Source organism: Erigeron canadensis, chromosome 9, assembly GCF_010389155.1.
Source record: "Erigeron canadensis isolate Cc75 chromosome 9, C_canadensis_v1, whole genome shotgun sequence".
Classification (NCBI taxonomy): domain Eukaryota; kingdom Viridiplantae; phylum Streptophyta; class Magnoliopsida; order Asterales; family Asteraceae; genus Erigeron; species Erigeron canadensis.
The window spans coordinates 11,111,727-11,135,844 of record NC_057769.1 but is presented as its reverse complement, the minus strand read 5'-3'; the positions used below and the strand labels follow the sequence as shown (position 1 = coordinate 11,135,844).

The following is a 24,118-nucleotide window of genomic DNA, read 5'->3' as shown; positions in this document are numbered from 1 at the left end:
ACAACTCCAAATTCCATTGCCTAGAAGCCTGTTTGAGACCATATAAAGATTTACTCAACTTGCAAACTTGCCAGAAACAGCCTTATTATAGCCTTCGGGTGGAATCATACAGATATCCTCATCAATGTATCCATGCAAAAATGCATTGTTTACATCAAGTTGATGTAATTGCCACTCCTTAGGAGTAGCTAAAGCTATAAGAACCCTGACAGTAGCCAATTTAGCCACAGGTGAGAATGTATGCTTGTAATATGTTCCTTCTTTTTTATTAAACCCTCTTATGACCAATCTTGCTTTTAACCTCTCTACAGAACCATCTGGATTAAATTTGGTCTTGTATACCCACTTAGTAGAAATAGCTTTCTTACCTTTAGGTAAATAAGTTAAAACCCAAATTTCATTCTTTTCCAATGCTTCAAGCTCTTTCTGCATTGCCTCAACCCAGCCTGAATGTTTACTAGCTTGTAAATAAGATTTTGGTTATGCTCTAGTAAAAACTTTAGCAAGAAAGGCAACATGATCATGAGGTATTCTCTGGAAATCATTTTGAGTGAACAAGGGATAAGTAGTACTGCAATTAGAATATTTTGAAATACTAACTACAAAGTCCTGCAACCAAGCTGGAGTGGTTTTATTTTTGGTTGATCTTCTGGTTTGAACAATATTATCACCCACCAATTGAGTTGTAATTTCTCTATTATTAGAAATTACCTCCGGACTTATTCCACTATCACTAGTATTATTTTCTGGTATATTATTACCAAAAAAATGATTTTCTATAACCTCATTGTCAGAATGCAGTGATTGTCTATCACTATGATCATTAGATGCCCGTGAATTCAATTGAGTAATAAAATCTTGAATGTCATCTGCACCATTTCCTACTGAAATAGATGTCACAATCTGAAAATTAGAATGACCATTCTTCCTTTGCTTAAAAGGAAAAATATTCTCTTCAAACACCACATCTCTACTATGGAAGACCTCTGCAGTATCAAGATTATACAACCTATACCCTCTTTGAGCAGGTGGATATCCTAACAAGATACACTTAACACCTCTAGGTCCAAATTTATCTTTATGTGGCCTAGTATTTGTAGCATAACACAGACAACCAGTAGTCCTCAAATACTCATATGTGGGTTTAACACCATGAAGAATCTCAAAAGGTGTTTTCCAAGACAAATACTGCATAGTCATTCTATTAATAAGGTATGTTGCAACCAATACACAATCTCCCCAAAACCTTATAGGCAAGTCAACATGCATCTTAATAGCTCTAGCTGTTTCTATCAAATGCCTATGTTTTCTTTCCACCACTCCATTTTGTTGGGGTGTATAAGCCATAGACCTTTGATGTATAATACCCTGTGCCTTAAAATATGCAGAATACTCCTTATTAACCAATTCAGTACCATTGCCAGATCTTACAAATTTTGGTTTTGTCTTAAAATGATTACCCACATAAGCAATAAAATTAGACAAAATGGCTATAACTTAGTCTTTTGAATGAACCAAATAAGTCCATGTGGCTCTACTTTTGTCCTCCACTATAGTAAAGAAGTAACATGCCCTGTTCAAAACTAGAGACTTATAAGGACCCCAAAAATCCACATGGATTAAATCAAAACAATTAGAAGAGATAGATTGACTTCTAGGAAAAGGCAACCTATGAGTTTTTGCAAGTCTACAACTTTCACAAACAAAATCAGTTATATTTATATTCTTGCAAGTACATGAGTGAGTTTAGACACAGACATATGACCAAGTCTAGCATGGATAGTCTCAAGACTCATAGGCCTACAATTAGAAACAACACTACTAGAAACAAGACTCTTATTAGCAAATCTATTTACAAATGAAGACAACTGAGATATAACCGGAGGAAACTTTTTGACAAAGGTTGACAATTGAGAATTTGTCTTTGGAAGAGAGGACAAGCATGTGTACATGCACCTTGAACCTTTTCCAATAGCCACAATTCTGTTCCTTGAGTAACCAACAATTTTCCCACAGATAATAGGCTAAACTCAAACTCTGGGACATAAAGGACATCTTCAAGAGTGAGTGACTCAGACAGTTTGACTTGACCCACAGTATAGACAGGAATAGTTTTACTATTAGGTAAATGAACAAGAATATGAGTTTTAAGTTGTCTTGTGGAAATAAAGAGATGAAAATGAGAGGTCATATGATTTGAAGCACCAGTGTCAATTATCCATTCTATTGTTAAAATAGTCTTATTTCCCACAGAAGTTAATGCAAAAGATGTGACATAACAGGATATACATGTATGACCAGCAGAAGTACTTGGAGTACCATTATCCTGCACACTTTTCTCCTTAAACATTTTGAACACTTCTTGATACATAGCATTGATCAATTTTGGATCCAATCCTGCATTTCCTGCAGAAATCTCATTTTCAAAAGGTAAATCAAAAGGAGTTTCACCCTCATAACCAGTAGTCACTTGTGCGGCCATCTTAAAACCTCCTTTCTTTCCTTTCTTTCCTTTCTTTCCTTTATACCTGTCCGGATACCTAATTCTCTCAAAACACTGATCAAAAGAATGACCATCTTCACCACAATATGTGCAATTCTGTTTCATTTCTGGCCTAAAATCACTATGAATACTCTTCCCAGTCTTCTTTCCTCCCTTATTATTACCCATTTTAGCAAAGAAAGCAGTTGGATCTGGCACATGATGGGTAACTTGCTTCTGCTTTTCAACTTGTTGTATTATACAGTAAGCTTTTTTCACATTAGGCAAAGGATCCATTGCAAGAATCTGGTTTCTGACAGACTCATAGTCATTATTGAGTTTCATTAGAAATTGAACCAATCTTGACCTACTTTCTATAGCTAGAAACTTCTCAACCAACTTACAAGTGCACTCAGCCATTTTACCACAAGTACAAGAAGGAATATCATTTAAATTGTGAAGTTCATCCCAACACTTCTTCAATTTGTTAAAATAGGCTGCAATGCTTAAACTACCCTGACTAATACTGCTAAGTTCCCTTTCCAAATGATATATCAATGGACCATTACTCTGCCCATGCCTCTCATTGATTTCTTTCCACAATTCAAAGGCAGAAGTAGCATACAAGAAAGCTTATGACAATTCAGTCACCATAGAATTCAAGATCCAACAAGTAACCATATAATCACATCTAGTCCATTTCTGCAGTTTCTCTTCATCATGTTCAGGTTTCTTACATGTACCAGTAATAAAACCTAATTTCAATTTGGCACCTAAAGCCATTTTTACAGTTCTACTCCGGCCATGAAAATTACTTCCATTAAAGGCAATAGTAGTGAGTGCCATACCTGGATGATCCGAACTTGCTACATGCAAAGGATCATTCATAGTGTTTACCACAATATTAGCTTGTAGATTAGCAGGATTCTCAGCCGCCGTGGATTTGAGAGTTTTGAAGAAAAAAAACTTAGCGAAATCTCAAATTAAACCAAAATTGAAGTGAAATATATCTTCAATTTGAAGAAATAATGGTGAATTTGAGCACAAATTGACTGAAATTAGTCAAGAAATTGTGATCGCACAGACCCTAGATCGGGGAAGACGATTCCTGAAGCTCTGATACCATATGAACAAAATGAAATATTTGTGAAAATGAAAATCTATTATTAAAATGAATTACAAGAATCGTTTATATACACAGAAAACTAATATAACCGACTTAATCAAAGTGGTTATAACTAACTTATAACTAATTTTCTTTAATATTTACATTTAACTACTATATCTTCTTAATTGTACAAGATTAGCCCTCCTACTTGTATAAAATCAATATTCTTCAATTATAGCAGAGTGTTTGAATCGGTTATGATGGCATGATAGGATGACATGGTTCGGGCTTTAGCCCATTTGTGCATTTATAAAGAGGTGATAGGATACAAAAACATAATATCCATCAATTGGAAATTTGCTACATAGGATAGAGGTTTTGAAAACTTGATACGTAAAATAACAAAATGTGAGAGAGTTAATAAAATTTCAAAATGTGACAAGTTAATTACATTTTCATGCACTTGGTCCTAGTCCTTATATTAGTTAAAAATCATTCGATGCAAACAAATCCAAGCTTCTCCGTTATTAGTATCTTTTGAAATGAAGTTGTCATAGGGTTTCTATTATTGTAAAATTCATTCATTCACCATTTGTCGCTTTATGCTAATGTAAGGCTATAATATGAAGCAACTATTCTCCCAATTAAAAATAACAACACCATTAAAGAAAACTTGACATGTTACCATCTTATTTTTGCGACATTCTCTCCCCCTCTATATTCCTCCTTACAGTTGTCGCTGGTCACCACAAGTTTCAAAGATAAAGCGAGAAATTATCATATGTTATGTTTGCGTTGTATTATGCAAGTATTATACTAGTCACGATAAATGTGAGTCGCCTTTTTGGCTTGAAGCAAATTTTACCGAGAATAGTTCTTACCCAAATTGTTTTCTAGCACATGTTGAAACTGACTAGGTAACTCCCTACAAACAAATTAATGTGTTAATGGATGGTGAGTGATTGTGTGCATTGTGTAGGTGACTAGGTGGGGAAATTTACATTTGCAATTTGCTTATATATTTAATCTATTTGTCTTGTTGAAGGATTTAAATTAATGTAGGTAACGTATGGAAGAAAATGTATAAGTAAAGATATTTGATGGTTTTAAGATAGCAATTATTTAAGTATTAAAAATTAATTTTGATGATAAACTTCAAATAAATAACTAGAAATTATAACTCAGTGATTAAGTACCAGCTTTACATGTTGAAGGTCTCGAGTTCAAGACATATGAATGACATTTTAAGGAATTTCACAAATAAAGTTTTCCAATGAAACAGGTTTGAGTCCTGCAGAGGGGACAAAGTTTGATCCCAACTAAATGCCGTGCCTTCGGACGGTTAAGTTAGGGGTTTCTCCTCCTACTAGGTATTTAGAGTGACAGGGCTCTCTAGCGTGAACCCAGTTAAGATAACGTAAGTTAGATCCCCTGTTGCGAGCAAATAATCCACTATCTTTTAAGAAAAAAAACATGTTAAATTAGAAAAGAATTGAGGTGAAAGAATCTGAATCTTGTTCATATGTAAAAAAAAAAGCATCTTCAACAAACTGTAACGGATAAATGGTGGCCTTTGGTGGTCATATAATCTATCTATAAACTTATACTCTACTAACATTAAGGATTTTTAGATAAATGATACATTTTTTTATACTAGCACGTTACCCGCGCAATGCGGCGGTGATCGTGGCGACGACGATGTGGTGGCAGGTGCGACGGTTGGTAACAGATGAGGCGTCGATTGGTGTAAATTATTGATATAAATGGTTAATGGAGATATTTTAAAAGATAAAGGATTGATAGTGTAACGTAATTATTACTGTTAAGGGGTGTGTAACTGAAAATATCTGAGTGCTAAGTGAAAATATTATATATTTTAAGGGTAATAGATCAAAATATTACATGGAAGGACATTTTAGACATTTCCCCTATGTAACTTTCAACATGAGGGTATTTTCTTTAATATGTAGTATAGATACACATGATAAGATATGTTTTATATCTAATCATTGTGGTTATATGTTTAAGGTTACAAGAACTTATCAAAATTTTATATTCGTTTTTCACTGAAGATTTTCTTTTATATTGAGTTTTCGTTGAGTTATTTGTTGAACATCTAGTTCAACTGGCGTATAGCACCGACAAAGAACCCAATGTTAATATATTTCATTTCATTTATCGCAAAAGTGACGTGTTTTTCTCCGTTTTGATTTAAAGCAGTTTGCATTTGAACAAATGCATATATAATCCACAGGTTTATTCGCTATGAAGATAAAATATATTGTTATCATAGATTAGAATACAAATATATCGTAATATAAATCTAATTGATTGTATAGTTTGTGAATGAATCAAAATAAACATCTAAGGTAATGGGAATCGATGGATATTTTGAGTATTTTCAACTTACTACTATTTTGAGTATTTAAATGTAACTTCTTAAATGTTGATAAAGCACAATGAACGAAAGATACAGGAAGCTCACATGGACGCACTTATAGTTGACAAAGTCGAACTTCTCCTGCCCATATTAGTTATTCCACCCATTACTTAAAAGGAGTGAAATCTCAATTTAAAAACTAAAATTTGTGTAAAAAGTAAAAATTGGTCAAAAATATTATGGTTGGAAACTAACACAATGTGTTTATAGGTGCCCATCAATGCCAACAACAGCACCATTGCCAGAAATTGCGATACGGTACGGGTGAAGATGGCTGCGCCATTTCCGCGGGGGGCGGGGGGGGGGGCTTCGTCGGTCTCCGTTGCCGACCTCGAGGCATTCATAAAGGGGTTGGAAGCCAAACGCATTTGTGAATGGTGTGGATTTGATGGACAACAATCCAAGAAATAGTGTGGTGGCTTGATACGATACGACACTGCCTTTATTGTCATGGCTCCACCATGGCATCGCCGACCGGAGATAATAGATGGTAATGGTCGGCGATGATGATGGTGGATAATTATAAATATATTATGTTATGTTTAGTTTTCAATCACAATATATTTAACTAGAATTTTAGTTTTCACACACTTTTATTTTTCAAATAACATTGCATGAATATGGTAATAGATATTTAATCTCCTTTGTCCTACTATTAATATTATATTTTATCATGCCTATCTCAAATCAACTTACTTGAAAAATAATCATCAAATAACTTTATATTTCTTTTATCATATATATCACAATTCACAAGTAATGGACCTATTATGCTTCGCAGTGTTGTAAAGTATAACACCTTTATACAAATTTGATAAGTATGATTAAAATTAGGTGTTGTACAAATCACCTTCCATTTCAAATAGCTCGAACAATTTATCAAGTCTTGAAACCATTCTCCACTTTAGATTATTGGATATGTTTACAAACAACCAATATGATTTGTAGATACAAAAAATTACCTTCTCGGTGACTGATTATATATCCTGTACATCGACGTCAGGTTTAAAACCTGTTATTTATAATATATCGGAGACGGATAAGAAAATATTTGAAAAAGATATACATGTTAGGCCGCATATAATTATATCCGAGTGACAAACTGACAAAAACTCCGTCTTCGATCATCAAAATCCGAATAGAGAAACCTTATTCATTTATTATTTCGAAACAAAAGTAATCCTAAAAAGATTGAATTATCTAATCTTAGTTGTTCTTTAAATAGGTTTTGTTTTCTCACACAAAGCTTCTAAAAGAGATATTATTCCAAAACTAAATATATATTATGAAACTACACATGTTAGATAGGCCACTCCTGTATTTGTGTGACAAATGTGTTAAATTATTTTTCTTTGGCTTTTACGAGGTTAGTTCTATTAAAAAGGTGACGTTTTAGAAATCAAGTTTTTAAACACAAGCATGCTTGTTCTCATCAAATGAAAAACTACTATAATTCTATAACATTTCTTTTTTTTTTTCTTTTTTTTTGGTGGACATAAATATCTAGTCGTAACATATGCAGTAATTATGCAGCACAATCATATGCACCTAAATTATAATTAACGAAATTACTAATATCTCTCTCTATATATAGCTCTTACTTATTGTCGTCACAAAAATCGGTCGTCTCAAAATACATTAATAGGAGACCAAGTTCCGCCAATTACCCACGTTGTCACAAAATGTTTTCGCAGAATGTAATTTGACGCCATTACTAGTCGCGGAATATGACATTTCTTGTGGTATGTGTATATCATATTTTTGAGGTGTTTCGTAATTGTAGCACCAATTAATTAGACAAACTATTGAATTTGAAAAAAAAATAAAATACAAGTAACATTTTTTTATCCTGTCCAATTTAAGTTTGGGTTACACTTAACTAATAGCAACTATATCTATAATATAACTAAAAGAGGGGGTTGGGGTACACTTGGCACCCCTAATCCACCTCCTTGAGTCTAATCCTCCTTCCTTATTAATCCTTTAATTTTTTTAATATTAATCTAAATTAATTTACACTGTTTGGTTTTCCATCACCAATTTACACTTTAACCCCAATCTAAAACAATTAATTTACACTTTTTAGTTTCCCATCACCAATTTACACTTTAACCCAATTTAAAATAATTAACTTACACTTTTTGATTTTCCATCACCAATTTACATTTTAACCTAATTTATATTTAATTATACTTATATATATAGTTTACACTTTTAGAATATAAGAAACTGTAAATTTTTTATTTAACTAAAGTTGGAAAAAAAAAGGTAAACTGAAATCAATATTTATATGGAGTTAATTTTCATATGTTTCTTTGTTGGGCGGATAATTTTTGGAGTATTTTGACTGATGGAATGACTATTCAGCTAGCAAATTGTCAAGTTGATTTCTGTATATCTATTTAATATATTTGAATTCCAATTTTTTAACTTTGATTAATATATTTTGAGACTACCCGTCCATTGGACAAGTCTGACCACTAGTACTCGTATATAATACTCCGTATAATTTTTTCTAAAAGGTACATTGTAATTAAGTTTATTTTTGTTGAATCCCACACCTTGTAATTAAAACCGATATAGAAATTTCATGAAATTAACTAGTAATAACAAATGCCATGCATCAAAACGCGTGTGGGTTCTTTGCATATGTCTACGCCCCTCTCCCTTCTCTTCTATATATTCTACCTTTAAACAACATTTCAAACACACAGACAAAACATATAAAAAAAAAAATCTATATATCTCTCCCTCTTTCTCTCAAACTTTATCTATTTCTTGATCGGAAAATATCACTTTCCGACAAACCTTAGTTGTAGATCAAAGCTTCATCGTATCAACAACTACTAGCTGGTATATAAATTTAGTTAATACAACTTAGCTTAAACTTTTCTCTACTTACTGATAGTTGTAACATGTATATACGAGTATATGTTTACTAATTATATTTATATGTATTATTGATTAAACAGTGAAGATGCAAGAGGGTGTAGATGCTAAGGACCTTGAAATGCAGCTGCTAACACCATCACCAGTAAGTTCGGATGGTGGTGGTAGTGCAAGACAAATATTACATCGAGCCATACTAGTTGTCACGTATGCTCAAATCTTTCTTGCAGGAACTAATTATCACGGCCGATCTCCATCTAAAAGCCTTGTGACTACAGATGATGAAAATGTAAGAATGAATTGATCATCTCTCCCACCTATATATATATATATATACATTTCTAGCTACATACCATACCTGCATACATATATATTATGGCATCGCTTAACGCTGTTAATTACTATACTACATAATGCACAGGCTACAATAGATCAAGAAAAGGGGGAGGCTGATTCAACTAGTGCAGCTCAACCTACCCCATTGCTTAAGGTTGTAAATAACACTCAGCATGGAAGGAAGCAAATAAGGACAATTACCGATGTCCTTCGTTCAACCCTGCTCTTCAAGGCACATGGAACAACAGAAGCTAGTGATGATGTTCATCATGAAAAATCTGGTGCAACTGAAAGTGTAAGAGTTCTCCCCTAGTGCATTTTATGTACGAGTGGTGGATTACTCGTCTATTCTAAATATGCTATTCAAGAATACATAAGATTCATGTATATTTGTACTTCTAATATTTACCAGAAATCAGAAGTTGTTCAAGCAAGTAATGGGTTGGCATCTTTACCTGAGCACCACATAGATATCGAGCAATTGCAGAGTAGCAATAACAAAACCATCTTGGAGATTGTACGTAAGAAGAATTTGAATACCCTTCAAGAATTCGGAGGTTTAAGGGGAGTTGCAGTTGCACTAGGTACAGATTTGGAGAAAGGAATAATTGAAAATGATGTTATTGACAGTCGACTACAGACATCCTGTCTAAGTCCAGTTCCTACACACACGATCTTCCATTTTGTTTGGGCAGAGCTCTTGAATAAAACGGTCCTCCTTCTCGTATTCGTTGTAGCCTTGTCACTATTAGTTGGGATCTACGAAGAAGGTCCAGAGAATGGTTGGTATGACAGTGTGGTCGTGCTCATAGCAGTCGTTCTTTTAGTTTTCTTTGGTTCTATCCGCAAGTACTGGCAAGAAAGAAGAGCACACAAGAAGCTAAGATCTACTGAAGTGAGTATGCGAAGAGTCTGGGTGATACGAGGAGGTGAACGTAAACATATTTGTGAATCAAAGCTTGTTTACGGTGATGTTGTTTTACTGCACAACGGTTGTCAAGTACCAGGTGATGGCTTGTTTATATGTGGTCAAGCCTTAGAACTGGATTATGGGTCTGAATGTTGTCTAATTAATGAGCAGAACCCCTTTTTGTCATATGGTGAGAGAGTGATAAATGGGGAGGCTCAGATGGTTGTAACATCCACGTTTACAGACACCGAATGGAGTGAGATGATGAACAAAGTAACAGATTCAAAGACAAAGTCCAAATTAGAAAGCCACCTCAACAAGCTGAACACTTGCATGCACTATACAGGGCTCATTATTGGTATTATCATCTTTGTAGTTTTATTTTTCCGGTTTATTGCTGGAAAAATGGATGACGAGAATGGTTATAAACTAGAATCAATGGCAGAACCAACTAGGGTGGGAACTTTTGCAAATAAGTTCAAGAAGATCATTAAAGAGTCTAAGTATACAACAAGATCCCTGACAAAGTTGCTAAGTGTGTTGCTAGTTGGACTGACAGAAGGCGTGCCTTTTGTTGTTTCACTCGCAATTTATTACTGGAATGATAAGGCCCTATGTGGTAAAGCTACTGAACAAAATTCACAAGGTCTTGCAAAGATGGCATCAGTTACAACAATTTGCACTGATGTGTTTGGCGATTTTTCTGAGGATGAAATGGAAGTTGAAAAGCTCTTTGTTGCGGGACAATTTATCAGCGACTGTACTACATTGTCCCCCAATCTTGTTGAAACAATATGTGATGGTATCGGGTTAGCCAATGAAGAATCATGTCTCCATTGGGCTAAGCATAAGTTAATATTCAACAAAGAAAGGGTGATGAGTAGAATAGATGCAACAGAGGATATGGAGGTCTGTCATTTGAATGGATCAGTGAATGAAATTCTGAGCAAGTGCACATATTATTATAACTTTCAAGGGGAGAAAGTTCTCATGAGTGATGAAGATAAAGAATATTTTGACCGGGCTAATGAGATCATGCTGCGCAATCAATTAAAGACGACTGCTTTTGCTTGCAAGAATACACCAGATGCAGATAACTTGGTTGTAATAGCATTGTTAGGCCTGAGAAACAAAAACATGGAAGCCACAAAAGCAGATGTCAAGGCATTTATAGACTGTGAAATCAAAACTGTTATAATGTCAAGCAAAAAGGTTCCTGTTCTGGAAAACATTGCCCAACAATGTGGAGTTATAGACTCTGATTCGAATGATTTGGTGATTACAGGGGAAGAGTTCAGGAACTACACCAATGAGGAGAGAATTGATAAAGTGGATAAGATTTGTGTTCTGGGAGAGGCAACTCCATCTGATAAATTACTCTTTGTTGAGACTTTGAGGGAAAAAGGTGAAGTGGTGGCATTTCTTGGTCAGCGAACAGATGAAGCCCCGACACTAAGAGCAGCTGACGTAGGAATAGCTATGGGGACATGGAGCTCTATAAAGGCAAGAGAAAGTTGTGATTTTATCATATGGGATGGTAGTTTCACTGACTTGATGGGTATGGTCGATTCTGGAAAATGCATGTACCACAACATTCAAAGGTTTCTCCAGCTTGTTCTAATTACGACCACTAGCAGCACATTGATATGCTTCATTGAGACAGCAGCTTCAGGCGATGCTTCTATAACAATAGTACAGCTGGTATGGGTAAACATGGCCGTGTCTTTTCTTGGTGGTTTGGCGCTGCTAACAAAGAAATCAATAGATAAACCGGTAAGCTTGGTTCCACTTCGTTGTGACACGTCAATTATAACTGCACAAATGGTCAGAAACATACTAGTCCAGATTACGTATCAGGGTATCTGTACATTGATTATTCATCTCAAAGGATCTAGAATTTTGGTTACAAGCGAGTATACGAAAGCCGTAGTTTTTAACATGTTTATCTCCTGTCAGTTCTTCAATCAATTTAATGCTAGAGAGCTAGAAAAGAAGAACTTTTTCAAAGGCATTCATCTACATATAGAATTTTGGGGTTCTATTGCTATTTTTATAGTTTTAAATGTTTTTGTTGTGATGATTGAAGAAAGCATTGGATATGGTACCAGATTGAACTGGAAGCTATGGGCAATCTGTGTTGGAGTTGGGTTGATGTCATGGGTGGTTGATTGTTTTGGGAAATGCGTCTTATGGTTTATCTAGATTTTTTTCGAGAAACTTACTTTGTGCTATTGACCGGAGGTCCTTCTAAAATCAGTCTCTCTACTATTGGATGGAGGGAAGAGTGTTTACATCTCACCTCTCCTGTACCCCGTTTATGTCAGGATTGGATATAGTTGTTTAGTTGTTGTTATTGTTGTTGTGACTTAATCTGTGCTATTTGAATTTTAGTTGCTCTGTACATATTAATTTTGTTTTAGTTTTTGCTTAAGTAGAATTTTCCATATATTCTTTTACTTCTGTAATGTCAATATTAATAATACATTTGTTCATTTAATGTTAGAAGTGTTTGTAAGTTGTGGGTTGCCACTACTTTTCACTCTGATTTTAAGCATCATTTAGAGGTATTGAGCTCAAGTGATATGGCTTTTGAGTTTTACAAAAATATTCGTTATTAGGGAACTATGCAAGTCCCATAACTTACACTTTTCAATAAAGAAAGATGTGGGATTCTACAAAACTCACTTTTATGTGTTAACACAGATAAGAAACCTACACTTAAAAATAAATTTTTATAAACACAGAGTACAAACTGAGTTTACATTAATAGAATTGTTTTAATTTCTATTTTTTCATTCTCTCCATGTTTTATCAGTTTGTAAATCTTCTTTAAAAAGAATTGCTTGAAAGTGTATTATTGCTTTTTTTTCTTTAATAATAGGGTTACCTTCATTGAGTTGTTGATATACTCAAAATCCATGGTAAATCAAGAAAGATTTAAACTCCTTAAAATATTTTAACAAAAGTTTCAAGATACAATCTATCATATGTAGTATAGACCCAATTTACAAGTTAAATAGTTATCACTCACATTAAAAACCTATCGTTTTCATGAACGGCTAACAAATGCTGAAGCCTAAAACACCTATTAGGGTGATCCAATGACAAAAGGCCAGTATAACTAGTCCGATCCAATTGTACGGAGCCCGAATTCAGTTGCACCTATTTGCTTGAAGAATGACAAGTGCATTGAGTGAAATTTAACAATCTGACCCTACTTTTTTTTTTTACCAGAATTATATAACATGCACCTAGCTAGCATGTTCTTTCATCTTAGTCTTAATGCCCCTTTTGACCTTTTTCTTAGATCCGCCACTGAATGAGGAGGGCTAACCCAGATTTGTAGCTTATGATTGTTGAACCCGAATCTCCATTAGAATTCACAAGCCAGTTCCAACCACTAGGCTAGTCCTTTGTGGTTTGCATTAAAGTAATGGGTTAAACTATATTATGATCAACCCAATACCCAGCTTATCATTATTCGGGTTTCATACAAGCTAAAACAGTTAGCATCTTCTATATTTTTTCATACTCAATCTTGATCTCTCATATGAGATAAGGGAGGTAAGGTGTAAACAACCTTACCCTGTCCCTTATCCAAAGGTAGATAGACTACTTCCATAAGGACTTTTGGTCATTTTGTAATTAGGAGTGAGGATCGAACCCTTGACGTCTGTATCAAAGATAAAGAGCTATGCACTTGATCCAATCCCACTTGTAATTTACATCTTATATATGTGATCACTAATTCAGTACTTGTATAAACTATTGATGTTCTACTAGATTTCTTAGTCTTACCTCTTAATTATGCTTGCCTTTTGGTGCATTAACAAGAGTCCTCTCGCTACAAAAAGGAAAAGCACAAGTACCCAATATAGAAAGAATAGACAATACGATATATATTAGTATCATACACAACACATGAATTCTAATGGAACTTGTTACATGTTAATGATAACCACAAAATTTAGGGTGTCTTAGTAATGGGAAAATATAGCAATTTAGATAAGCATATATGTGAAAGATATAAAATGTACTACGAAAGAAAGAAAAACATGGAAATGCATACCTTACAAAAGAGATACAATCTTTGAATATTAAACTTATATACGCGCCAATGAAGGCTTTTATGAAGTTTCTTTGATATTTAGTACATATAGCGAAAGTTAAAGCCTGGCATCCAAAGACTTTAATTTGTGGCGTGTGGCGTAATATGAACATATTGACCGAGTCTTCGGACAGCTACTGCATATTGCTTACCTGGGGTAGGCTCCTCTTCTAAAAGTAATTAAGAATATGCATTGCATTTACATATAAATATCATTTTAATTGGTGTAGGATCCTCTAATAAAATAAGACAACAAGAAAAACAACATACAATTTCGCTAAAAGACATGGTATGTAAAAGGGAAAATGATCAATCTTTTTTTAGAAAATAGCCTAAAGATCTCCTAATCATTAGATGTCTTAAGAGGATTTTTAGGCTATTTATTTAAAAAGATTAATCATTTCTCATGTAAAAATAAGAAGAGACATTTATGATTCTATCCGAAAATAAAAAAAGATTAAAATTTAACAAAAATATCTATATCTATACTTTTTGATTCATACAACTATAAAAATTAGAGGCCCATATTGAATTGAACAAATTATTTTTAATAAATTAAATTACCACTAACTTTTAATATTAAATTTTCTTTTGTTGAAAGTTAGATAAATTGAATACGAGAAATACCCATATTGATATTACTTATATATACCATATAGATATATATATTACTTGTCTTTTAAAAGGTATTCACTATCTTTTAAGTTAGAGACATTTTTATTCTTAAATTAAAATTAAAGGTGAAGATTTAAAAAAATAATTTTCGAATTTTGATTATTTATTCTAATTCAATGGTAAAGGTTCTTAACTTTACATGGCAAAGTTGTATGCAACTTCAAAGAATTTCAATCCATTTTATATCAACTACATTTTAAGTCGTCATCACCACACGTCTTCGCCACCAATCACCGCCACCGTTATAATCGCCGCATAACAGATATCTTCTTGTAAACTTGTATGTAATTATGTATGGATATAATTAAATAAGAGAAATGATTAATCATCATAACAAAATAATCTAAAAATTCTCTTAACTATTGGATGATAACACGTGAAAAAATCAGGGGACAAGATTAACAATAAGAATTAGTGGATAATACCAATGGCGGAACCAGGATTGAAAGGGATGGGTAGAACAAATTTTTTTATCGCTGACCTTATATCGACGTAAAATAACGTTACCTACTAAGTTGTTAAGATTTTTAGCAATTTTTAGGAATTTTTTTGGCTATTTCTAATGATTTCTAAGAGTTTTTGACACTTTGGTTGATTCCACCTTGCACAAGTATGTCTTTATGAGTTCTATTATTAAGATAATCTTTCAAAAGTTTAAAATTAGTTACATTGACGGGTATCTCATATTTGTTTGATCCGTAGCACCAATAAAAAAATACATTATTTTTTTACAAAAATTACACTACACGAATCTAGCGGACCCGTAGCCTGGGCTACCCCTATGTAGTTTGTAGTTCCGCCTATAGATAATACGTGTTACCTTCTTAAAATTTTAGAAATATATTTAGGCTAATATTTAAAGGGATTTATCATTTTTCATTAAATAATGTATGCGACTATGTGTGACAAAATATACCGCAAAGGACATGCATCAGATTGTCATATGTCATTTCAATTGTAACTTTATTTATAGAGAAACCTGGTCGTCATCTTGGCTTATGGTCAACCAAAATATTTCATTTGATATTTCAGCTTTTGTAATTTAATGCCATCATTTGAGGTACCTTCAGAGAAAATGTATACCAACCAGACAATATATATATTCCAATATTCATGATAAACATTGAATCAGCACAACATTTATAGCCCCACGTTATAGCTAGTTTCCACCAAAAACATACTTTTTTTTTTTAAGACGTGGATTAATCATCGTAACGAAAGCTCTAACTTAAGCTAGATTTACATACTTTCTCATCTTCTAATACCCGGTAGGAGGAAAACCCCTTAACTAGCCGCCCGAAGGCACGGCACTAATTAAAGATAAAACTTTGCCCTTTCAAGATTTGATTCTGAGACCTCACCTATCTTAAGATTATTTCTTTAACTCTGATAAAATCAAAATATAAAAAACCAATATAATTAGTATATAGTATCATATTAAATTTTCACCACTAGATAGGGAGAGAGAAACACAATTTGTACAAACTCATGTGTCACCACTATAATAGGGAGAGAGAAACATGAAAGAAAAAAAGATTTTATTTTGATTTGTTCATTCTATCTGACAAATCAGTTTGTAAACTTTTGTTTATAATTTATTTGTATCTTTAGCATTTTTCTTAACGTATATCAAACCTCTAACTTTTTTAAACCTTATAATAAGGATTGTTATATTGGTTAGAAACATAAATCGATAAAGATTTTGTTTCTAGATGGGCAAAGCACATAACCACACTTTTTAAAGTTTTAACTTTTATTTAAAAGTATAAAAGAAGATGCTATTTTTAACTTGTAAATTTGGTTGATATTAAGGTTTGATTTAGTCATGTGATAAAAATGTGACTTATTTATAACTTATTTATCATAAAAGAAAAAAAAAATGTTAGGTATAACAAGTTATTAACTTAAAATCAAGAGGAGTTACTGATCAGTAATTATAATCTTTATGACTATGATTAAATAATGAATAAGTATCCTATATCCCAATTAAAATGTATTTTAAAAGACACTTATATATAAATATATATATATATATACTATATTATAAAACAAATATAGTGTTAAGTTTTAACTTTCAACAATGTACACCAACTAATGCATAATATACAATAAATCTATATACCCCAAAATACTCAAATGTACAGAATAAATCTCAACCACTTATTTTTCTCTCTCCTCAAATCTTAACCACTATTTTTTTCTCCTCCATAAATCATTTTATTCATTTAATTCATTCAAAATCTTTTACGAGTATCTCAAAAACCGTAGATCGATAATTATAAAAAAATATATATAGGTGTTCTTAGAATTTCATGCTCTTTAATTAGAGATGTCATTCGATATACTTTCAACGAATTTTTAAATCTTAAAGTGGAACCCGTATGACTAAGACATTTGGTTATAAGGGTGGGGGGAGAGCTTGCCCACTCCTCCCCTCCCCTCCCCGATTTTTCTTCTCTTCCCCTCCCCTCCCCTTTTGCTAGGAGCACCTCGTCACCCCTCCCCTCCCCTCCCCACCCTTTTTTATTTAACTTCATTTCCATTTAACTTTTATTCAAATAAAACCTTTTATTTCATAAATTAAAACTACTACAATATTAAAAATAAAACAAACAACAAAATAAAACAACCAAATAAAACATCAAACTACAATATTAAACGAAATGACAACACAATACATGAATAAACTAGCGATCGATGCCCGGGATGAATGTGCGATGAATATGGTCAATGAGATCCATCTTAAGATCTTCGTGAACGTTTGAGTCATATATCTCAAACAGTCGTTCATCAGATGGCTGTGACGCAACTAGGGGTGTTGGGTCGTGATTGTCAAGAAATAAAGGATTGTTGAAGAAAGGGTTCATGATTGTTTAGATGATTATGTGGATATATGATATATGTGTGTGTGTGCTTTGTGTGTTTGAAAGAAAAAAAACAGTGAGTTACAAAGAAGAAGAGAAGAGGAAGATGAAAGAAAAAGAGAAGAGGAAGAGAGTCGTTGCCTAGTGGGTCCCTTTGCTTTTCTTTTTTTTTTATTAGCTGTAACGTTCGAATCCATCGGCATCCAAACCGGCACCATGGTGCCCAAAGTGCTCCCCTCCCCACCGGTACCGGTAGGTCGGGGCGGTGTGCACACCGGTACCGGTCCCCTGCCTACTTGACTCCGTCCACCCTAATACTCCATGATATATCACATTCTATGACCTATTACAATTTATGACCTATTACCCCCACCATCTCACCGTCGCAAAGAGCGGATATTTTTTCTCATAACATTTTAATGCATGCTATAAATAAGAGGATCAAGAAAATTAAGACGGTAGAGTCCATAAAATTTTAAAAAATCAAGTAGCCTCATTCTAATATCAAAATAGTCACCCTAAGTCCTTGACAATTAAACTAGGGCCAATCCCGAGTTAACCGATGCCGACTTGCCGAGGGTGAAATACTCAACATATCCCTACCATTATTTTTAGTCAAACAATCTAGAGTTTTATAACATTGTCGATCTATGTAGCTCATTTGTACCCCAAGTTTGGTAATATCCCGTATTTTGAAGTAAAAACATTAATTGTCTTAGACTATTAGTCATTATTGGCTGAATAAACCACTTTCAATACATAAAAAGTTTCTATTACATTTGGTCTCTATTAATTTATATTTCGTAAATAATGTTCAACAAACTACAGATAACTTTATCAAGAAATATTAGATAGACTCATCAATTTCAAATATTATAAAAAACAAATCCTCATAATAATTTTTGAATAATTTTAATTTATTTATGTAACAAATAGTTGCAAGTCAAAAGCTACGGAGTTTTGAAAATTAAGTATAGTCGTTGTATTTTATTTAAAAAAAAAAAAAAAATGATGCATCCACTTTTGTTTCATTATAAAATCGAGCGAAAAAAATAATGTTATAAGATATATATTTATTTATATTTATAACCTTTTATACAGTACGAGGTATTTTCCCCACGCGATGCGCGGGACTGTTTAAAATATCAACACGCCCATTTAACTTATGGTAAAAGAAATTTTTAAAAACTAATCTAAATATAAACATTAATGTTGTTAAAGAATTTTAAAAAATTAATCTAGACATAAACATTAATGATTGGTAAAAAGTATTTTGTGTTAAATTATATAATATTCTTTGCCCCTTCGTAGTTATTTTTGTGAACATATATCAGTCATATTTTAAATATATTTCTACAGGAGTAAGTTATTCTAAGAAAATTTTTATATATATAAAAAAAGCAGCGAGAACCAATCTGGAACACACATTTCATTATTAAAATAATAAAATTTTACCTAAATCATCTCACAAACCGTACATTGTTAGACGCAAAAAATATATGAATATTGTTAAATTTTCGTCATCTTTCAATGGAGTTGGAAGTCGATATATAAATATAAGATAACTATTGGCAAAGAAAAATATGGAGATGTCACATAAGATTTAATGACAAATATAATCTATTTAATTCGTTTCTTAATCTTTGTCATTTAATTTAAATAAGTATTATAAACATATAGTTAAAAAGGATTATTAAAATGATTTTTTAGAAACATGTATCTTCATCCCATGAATACTAAATATTTGAATAATATAATTGGTCATGAATATTTTTATGTCGTCTAAATAGATGTAATATGAACATAATAGCAAATTATCAAGTATCACTTGAGAAATCTCTAAGAAAAAGCTAGCTAGATGGTGTTTCTATAAAGAATATAGTACAAAATCTATTTAAGGGGGAAAAAATAATTGCCAAAAAAATATTCTAACATTTAAGAAAATCCTACGTTATTTATTTTACTTCAATTTTTCTCTATATATATATTAAAAAATTTATAGTTAAAATATTGTAAAGAATATAGGAGGATGACACATAAGATTTAATCTTATGTCGCAATGTTATAAGCTACCTTTAAGTTGAAGATGTTCTAGAATCATTCGGTTTCCTACTGTTTTAATAATTATATATATATATATATTGACCTATTCTATGTTAAGAAATTCAACATTTTTTTATACCCAGAATACCCGTCGCGTTTGTTTCACAGAATTTGATGGAATCTGATGGAATTGAATTCCATTCCTTAGTGCGTTTGGTTGTTCAAAGAAGGAGGAATCTCATTTCGTAAGAATGTAAACATTCCATCATTTGATGGAATATCCATTCCTTGGGGATGGAGGAAAGAATTTCGTCACTTGAGTTATCAAAAAATCATAAACATTCCGTCAAATTCTATTTCTTCAGATTCCAATTCCTTCGAAATATTCCATTTCTTCTAAAAACATTATGTGAACCAAACGCGCTCTAAATTTTTTAATCCTAATTCTTCTATACGGCTAATCTACACTTTTATACTATTTAATAAATAAAAAAACCCTCTCTTGGTTATAAGAACCATCATCTAAAATTATTCCATTAGACCATTGTTAAGAGAGGGTGAAATAGATAAGTGAAAAGAAATAATGAGATAAGGAATGGATTAAAGATTTAAAGGTAGGGAACCTTATTTTGAGAACCTATTTTTTTTGTAAGAACCGTGAGAACTTTTAAATCTCATATTGAATCACATTTTTTTTGTTTATTCACATGTGAAACGTTATAAAAACATATGTTGCAGAAGAAAAATTGTTTCAAAACCTTATATATAGTCGTTTGTCACATGTGAACAAAAAAATGTGAATAAATTCATTCACTAGTTCACAAAAGGCTATTTTGAAGGTTTCTTAAAAAATTTTATTCTACAACATACATTTTTATATCATTTCACATGTGAATGAACAAAAAAAACATGTGAACAAATATATATTTTGAGAGTTCTCATGGTTTTTTTTAAAAAAAATAAGTTCTCAAAATAAGGAAACTCTTAAAGGTATGTGAAAGAAGAAAGTGAAAAGTAAGTGAAAAGAAGATATGAGAAACCGTTCATCTAAGGTGAAAAAGTAATTGTGGGTCTATTTTTGTTTATTTTATCTTGTATGTTTTATTTATGACAGGTATTTGATTTGAAGGTGAATGGCTTGTTGTTATATCAAGCTAATGCACACATTTAATGAACCCATGTTTTCTACTTTTCTAATTGGCCCGGTACATTCTAATTTTTAGGTTGGATTCATTTCAAATAATTTATTAAAATAAATAGTGTTGGGTTGAGTAAGCTGGGTTTTATACACCCTCCCCCCCTTCCGACCGACTGCTGCATCCACCTATAAGACTACAATAGCAAAATCCTAAAATCAATTATACAACATGTCCCGAAAGAAAAAAAACCCTTAAACGTTATATATCTTTAATCAATCCATTTAGGATTAAATTGTCATTATGGATAGGGGTGTAATCGAGCCGAGTCGAGCAGATACAGTGCCAAGCTCGAGCTTGACTCGATTGTAACACTCGAAACTCGACTCGAGCTCGACCGAGCCTTTATTTTCAAGCTCGAGCTCGCCTTATGTGTTGACACTTTCGAGCTTGACTCGGCTCGACTTGATTAAGAAATAAATTAAGTTTCAATTTAAATTAGTCCTACAAGCTCGACTCGGTAGGAAAGTAATTATGTAAAATTATATATATTAAAGGGTAAAATTGTAAATAAGCATAAGCTCGGTAAGCTCGCGAGCTTTTCGAGTTGGATATATTGAGGCTTGAGCTCGACTCGACTAAGACCTAGTCGATTTCGAGTAATTTGCGAGTCGATTTCGAGTAGCTCGCGAACTGTATCGTCTCATTTACACTCCTAATTATGGGCTAAATTTGGTACGTATATAGCTTGTGACTAGGGGTGTAAACGAGTCCTTCCGAACTCAATCTTGACAGTGCTCGAGCTCGTTTGAACTTTAGTATCTAAATTCGAGCTAGGCTCGTGATGTATTAGGAAAGCTTGAGATTGGCTCGTTTAACAAAAAACTATTGACGAGTTCGAGCATGACTCGAGCTCAGTAAGTGATTAAAACTAAGCTTGATTATCAGAGGATTGTGAAAAAAGCTCATTTAGGCACGACTCGATTAGTATATGAAAGCTCGGTTAATATAAATATATGTATGTATAAATATTATACTATATATATTGAAGCTCGTTTAGGCTCACGAACTTAATTGAGTTATGTATTTAAAGTTTGAGCTCGGGCTTCATTAATAAACAAGTAAATAGTTAAGTTCAAAAACGAATCGGGTTCATTTAAGCTCGGCTCGAAACAAGATTTTTTCGAATAGAGTTTGAACAGTTCACGAGCAAGCTTCACTTTTTTACACCCCAACTTATAACTCACATTTTTAATAATTAATTAATATCGACTATTGTAGTTTTAAAGTTAGTTTTTATTTTAGACACAATTAGTACTCACATCATATGTAATGGATTTTTATTAGCAGATGAAATAACAGATAATAGTGGCCTAATTTCATAAGCCACGTGTATATAACTTCACTGAGTCACACCTTAATTTGATTGACTACTTGATCGTCTATAGATATCCACTAGATTAAACATGAATGTTAAAACAAAAAGACCATTGGACAAAAGCAATTAACAAGAAACTCAAGTTATGGCAGATCAAGGCTCGAGGCATACACAAATGGGAGATGCTCGAGATACATATATATTTACATATATATGTTAGAAGCTCGACTTACAAAAGATCAGAAGTAAAGGTAGGCCCGAGACATGAAAGGTAGGTAGGCCCGAGACATGAAAGGTTTGCTCGGGTTATATACATCCTAGATCTCAAAATAAAAGGCTCGATTACAGAGTGGTGTGCTCGAGATATAAGGGCTTGAGATATAAGGGGATCGAGATATGCAAGATGGGTTTATATAAACATGTCAGATAGCTTGCTCAAGTTAGCCGGGCACCCGAGACATGAAATACATTAATCGGCTCAACTTACGTTGATATGCTCGAGATGTGACAAGGAAAGGAATGGCTCGAGATGTGACAAGAAAGGCTCGAGATATGACCGTCACAAAGAAGGCTTTCTAGGCGATGCCCTGTGCTCGATTTACAAGGCTCGAACTGCGTTTTTATATGTCAAAGATCTAATATAAATAAAGAAGGAACGACCAAGTGGTATTTAACCTAATGGGCCAGATTCATGGCCGAGCTAGATTTCTCAAATGCTCCGCTCGAGATACAAGAAGCAGATACATATGCATACATTTTTTTGCCTTGCTCGATATATATATATATATATATTTAGTCTCAAAATTGAGAGATCGACTTACAGAATGACATGCTCTATTAAAGAGAGGCTCGAGTTATGAAAGTCTTGCTCGAGTTATGAGATACACGAATCACAAAACAATATAATGTTCGAGTTGAGATGTCTGGCTTATATACACGAGCATAATACCCGCACGTTGCGGCGGAATTTTGTTTTAAGAATGAGATAGATTCAGAGGTAGTTTAGTCCAACTGTAGAGATGGGTATCAGAAAGATGTATTAAGGCCGGTGAGGGGCATTTTAGACTTTTTAGGTTCTTAATGACTTAAAGCTAGTTTGCTTTATAAGGGAGTATAGATATTTAGTCTCAAAAGGCTTGATCTACAAAGCTTGATTTAAGGTGGAGATGTGGCCGAGATAGGTGATGCCCGAGATATGACAAAAGCTCGAGATATGACAATAATACCTCGAGATATAACAATTCAGTCTTCTAGTCATATGACCTAATGGGCTAGACTCCTTCCTGGGCCATTTGACTTGTTTTAATCCTATATTGCTCCAGCTATATGTTTTTCGCGATAATACTTGTTGCTCGAGTAATATTTGGAGATGCATGTAAAACTAAATGGTCCAAGCCTTTTGGGCCGGCTTATGTCAAATTACTTTTACTCGAGGCATGAGATAAAAGAAGATACACATGACATAAATATAAATATTCATATGGGATGATCAATACATAGTCAAGCTACAGTCTTTACAAAGAAAAGGAAACTATCAAGCATTAGAATCTTCAAAAGTATTTGTTACCCTTCCAAATATACTTTTATAAAAGCTGAATTCAATGACACATTCAATTCACATTTAAGTCAATCAATCACATTCAATCAATTCACAATCATTCCACAATCACTTCCACCTTAGGTTCGTCAAGAACTTGTTAGGTTCGCACTGAATTCTCAGGAGTTGCGGTGGTTGTGGCCATTAATCTT

General features: G+C 33.1%; 2 protein-coding genes across 2 annotated transcripts; one reads left to right on the top strand and one right to left on the bottom strand.

Moving 5' to 3' along the window:
* Window positions 1-480: 480 nt before the first annotated feature.
* Window positions 481-3,370, bottom strand: LOC122583197. The gene is made up of 3 exons (XM_043755621.1): window positions 3,226-3,370; window positions 1,964-3,114; window positions 481-1,446 (listed from the first exon to the last, which is right to left on the bottom strand). Exons 1-3 carry the CDS (start codon window positions 3,368-3,370, stop codon window positions 481-483), a joined length of 2,262 nt encoding a protein of 753 aa, XP_043611556.1.
* Window positions 3,371-8,823: 5,453 nt separating this feature from the next.
* Window positions 8,824-12,367, top strand: LOC122583196 (calcium-transporting ATPase 12, plasma membrane-type-like). The gene is made up of 4 exons (XM_043755620.1): window positions 8,824-8,883; window positions 9,003-9,208; window positions 9,341-9,550; window positions 9,668-12,367. The coding sequence occupies exons 2-4, from the start codon at window positions 9,008-9,010 to the stop codon at window positions 12,365-12,367; spliced, it is 3,111 nt and encodes a 1,036-aa protein (XP_043611555.1). The 5' UTR covers window positions 8,824-8,883; window positions 9,003-9,007.
* Window positions 12,368-24,118: the final 11,751 nt, after the last annotated feature.

What these genes read in the sequence shown, in the direction of transcription:
- LOC122583197 (XM_043755621.1), bottom strand. Translation starts at nt 3,370, where the DNA reads ATGAATGATCCTTTGCATGTAGCAAGTTCGGATCATCCAGGTATGGCA. An exon ending in GAAATTAGGTTTTATTACTG is followed by an intron (nt 3,115 to 3,225) that starts GTACATGTAAGA and finishes AATTGTCATAAG; the next exon opens with CTTTCTTGTATGCTACTTCT. An exon ending in AATTGTGGCTATTGGAAAAG is followed by an intron (nt 1,447 to 1,963) that starts GTTCAAGGTGCA and finishes AATCATTTTAAG; the next exon opens with ACAAAACCAAAATTTGTAAG.
- LOC122583196 (XM_043755620.1), top strand. Translation starts at nt 9,008, where the DNA reads ATGCAAGAGGGTGTAGATGCTAAGGACCTTGAAATGCAGCTGCTAACA. An exon ending in TGACTACAGATGATGAAAAT is followed by an intron (nt 9,209 to 9,340) that starts GTAAGAATGAAT and finishes CATAATGCACAG; the next exon opens with GCTACAATAGATCAAGAAAA. An exon ending in AATCTGGTGCAACTGAAAGT is followed by an intron (nt 9,551 to 9,667) that starts GTAAGAGTTCTC and finishes AATATTTACCAG; the next exon opens with AAATCAGAAGTTGTTCAAGC.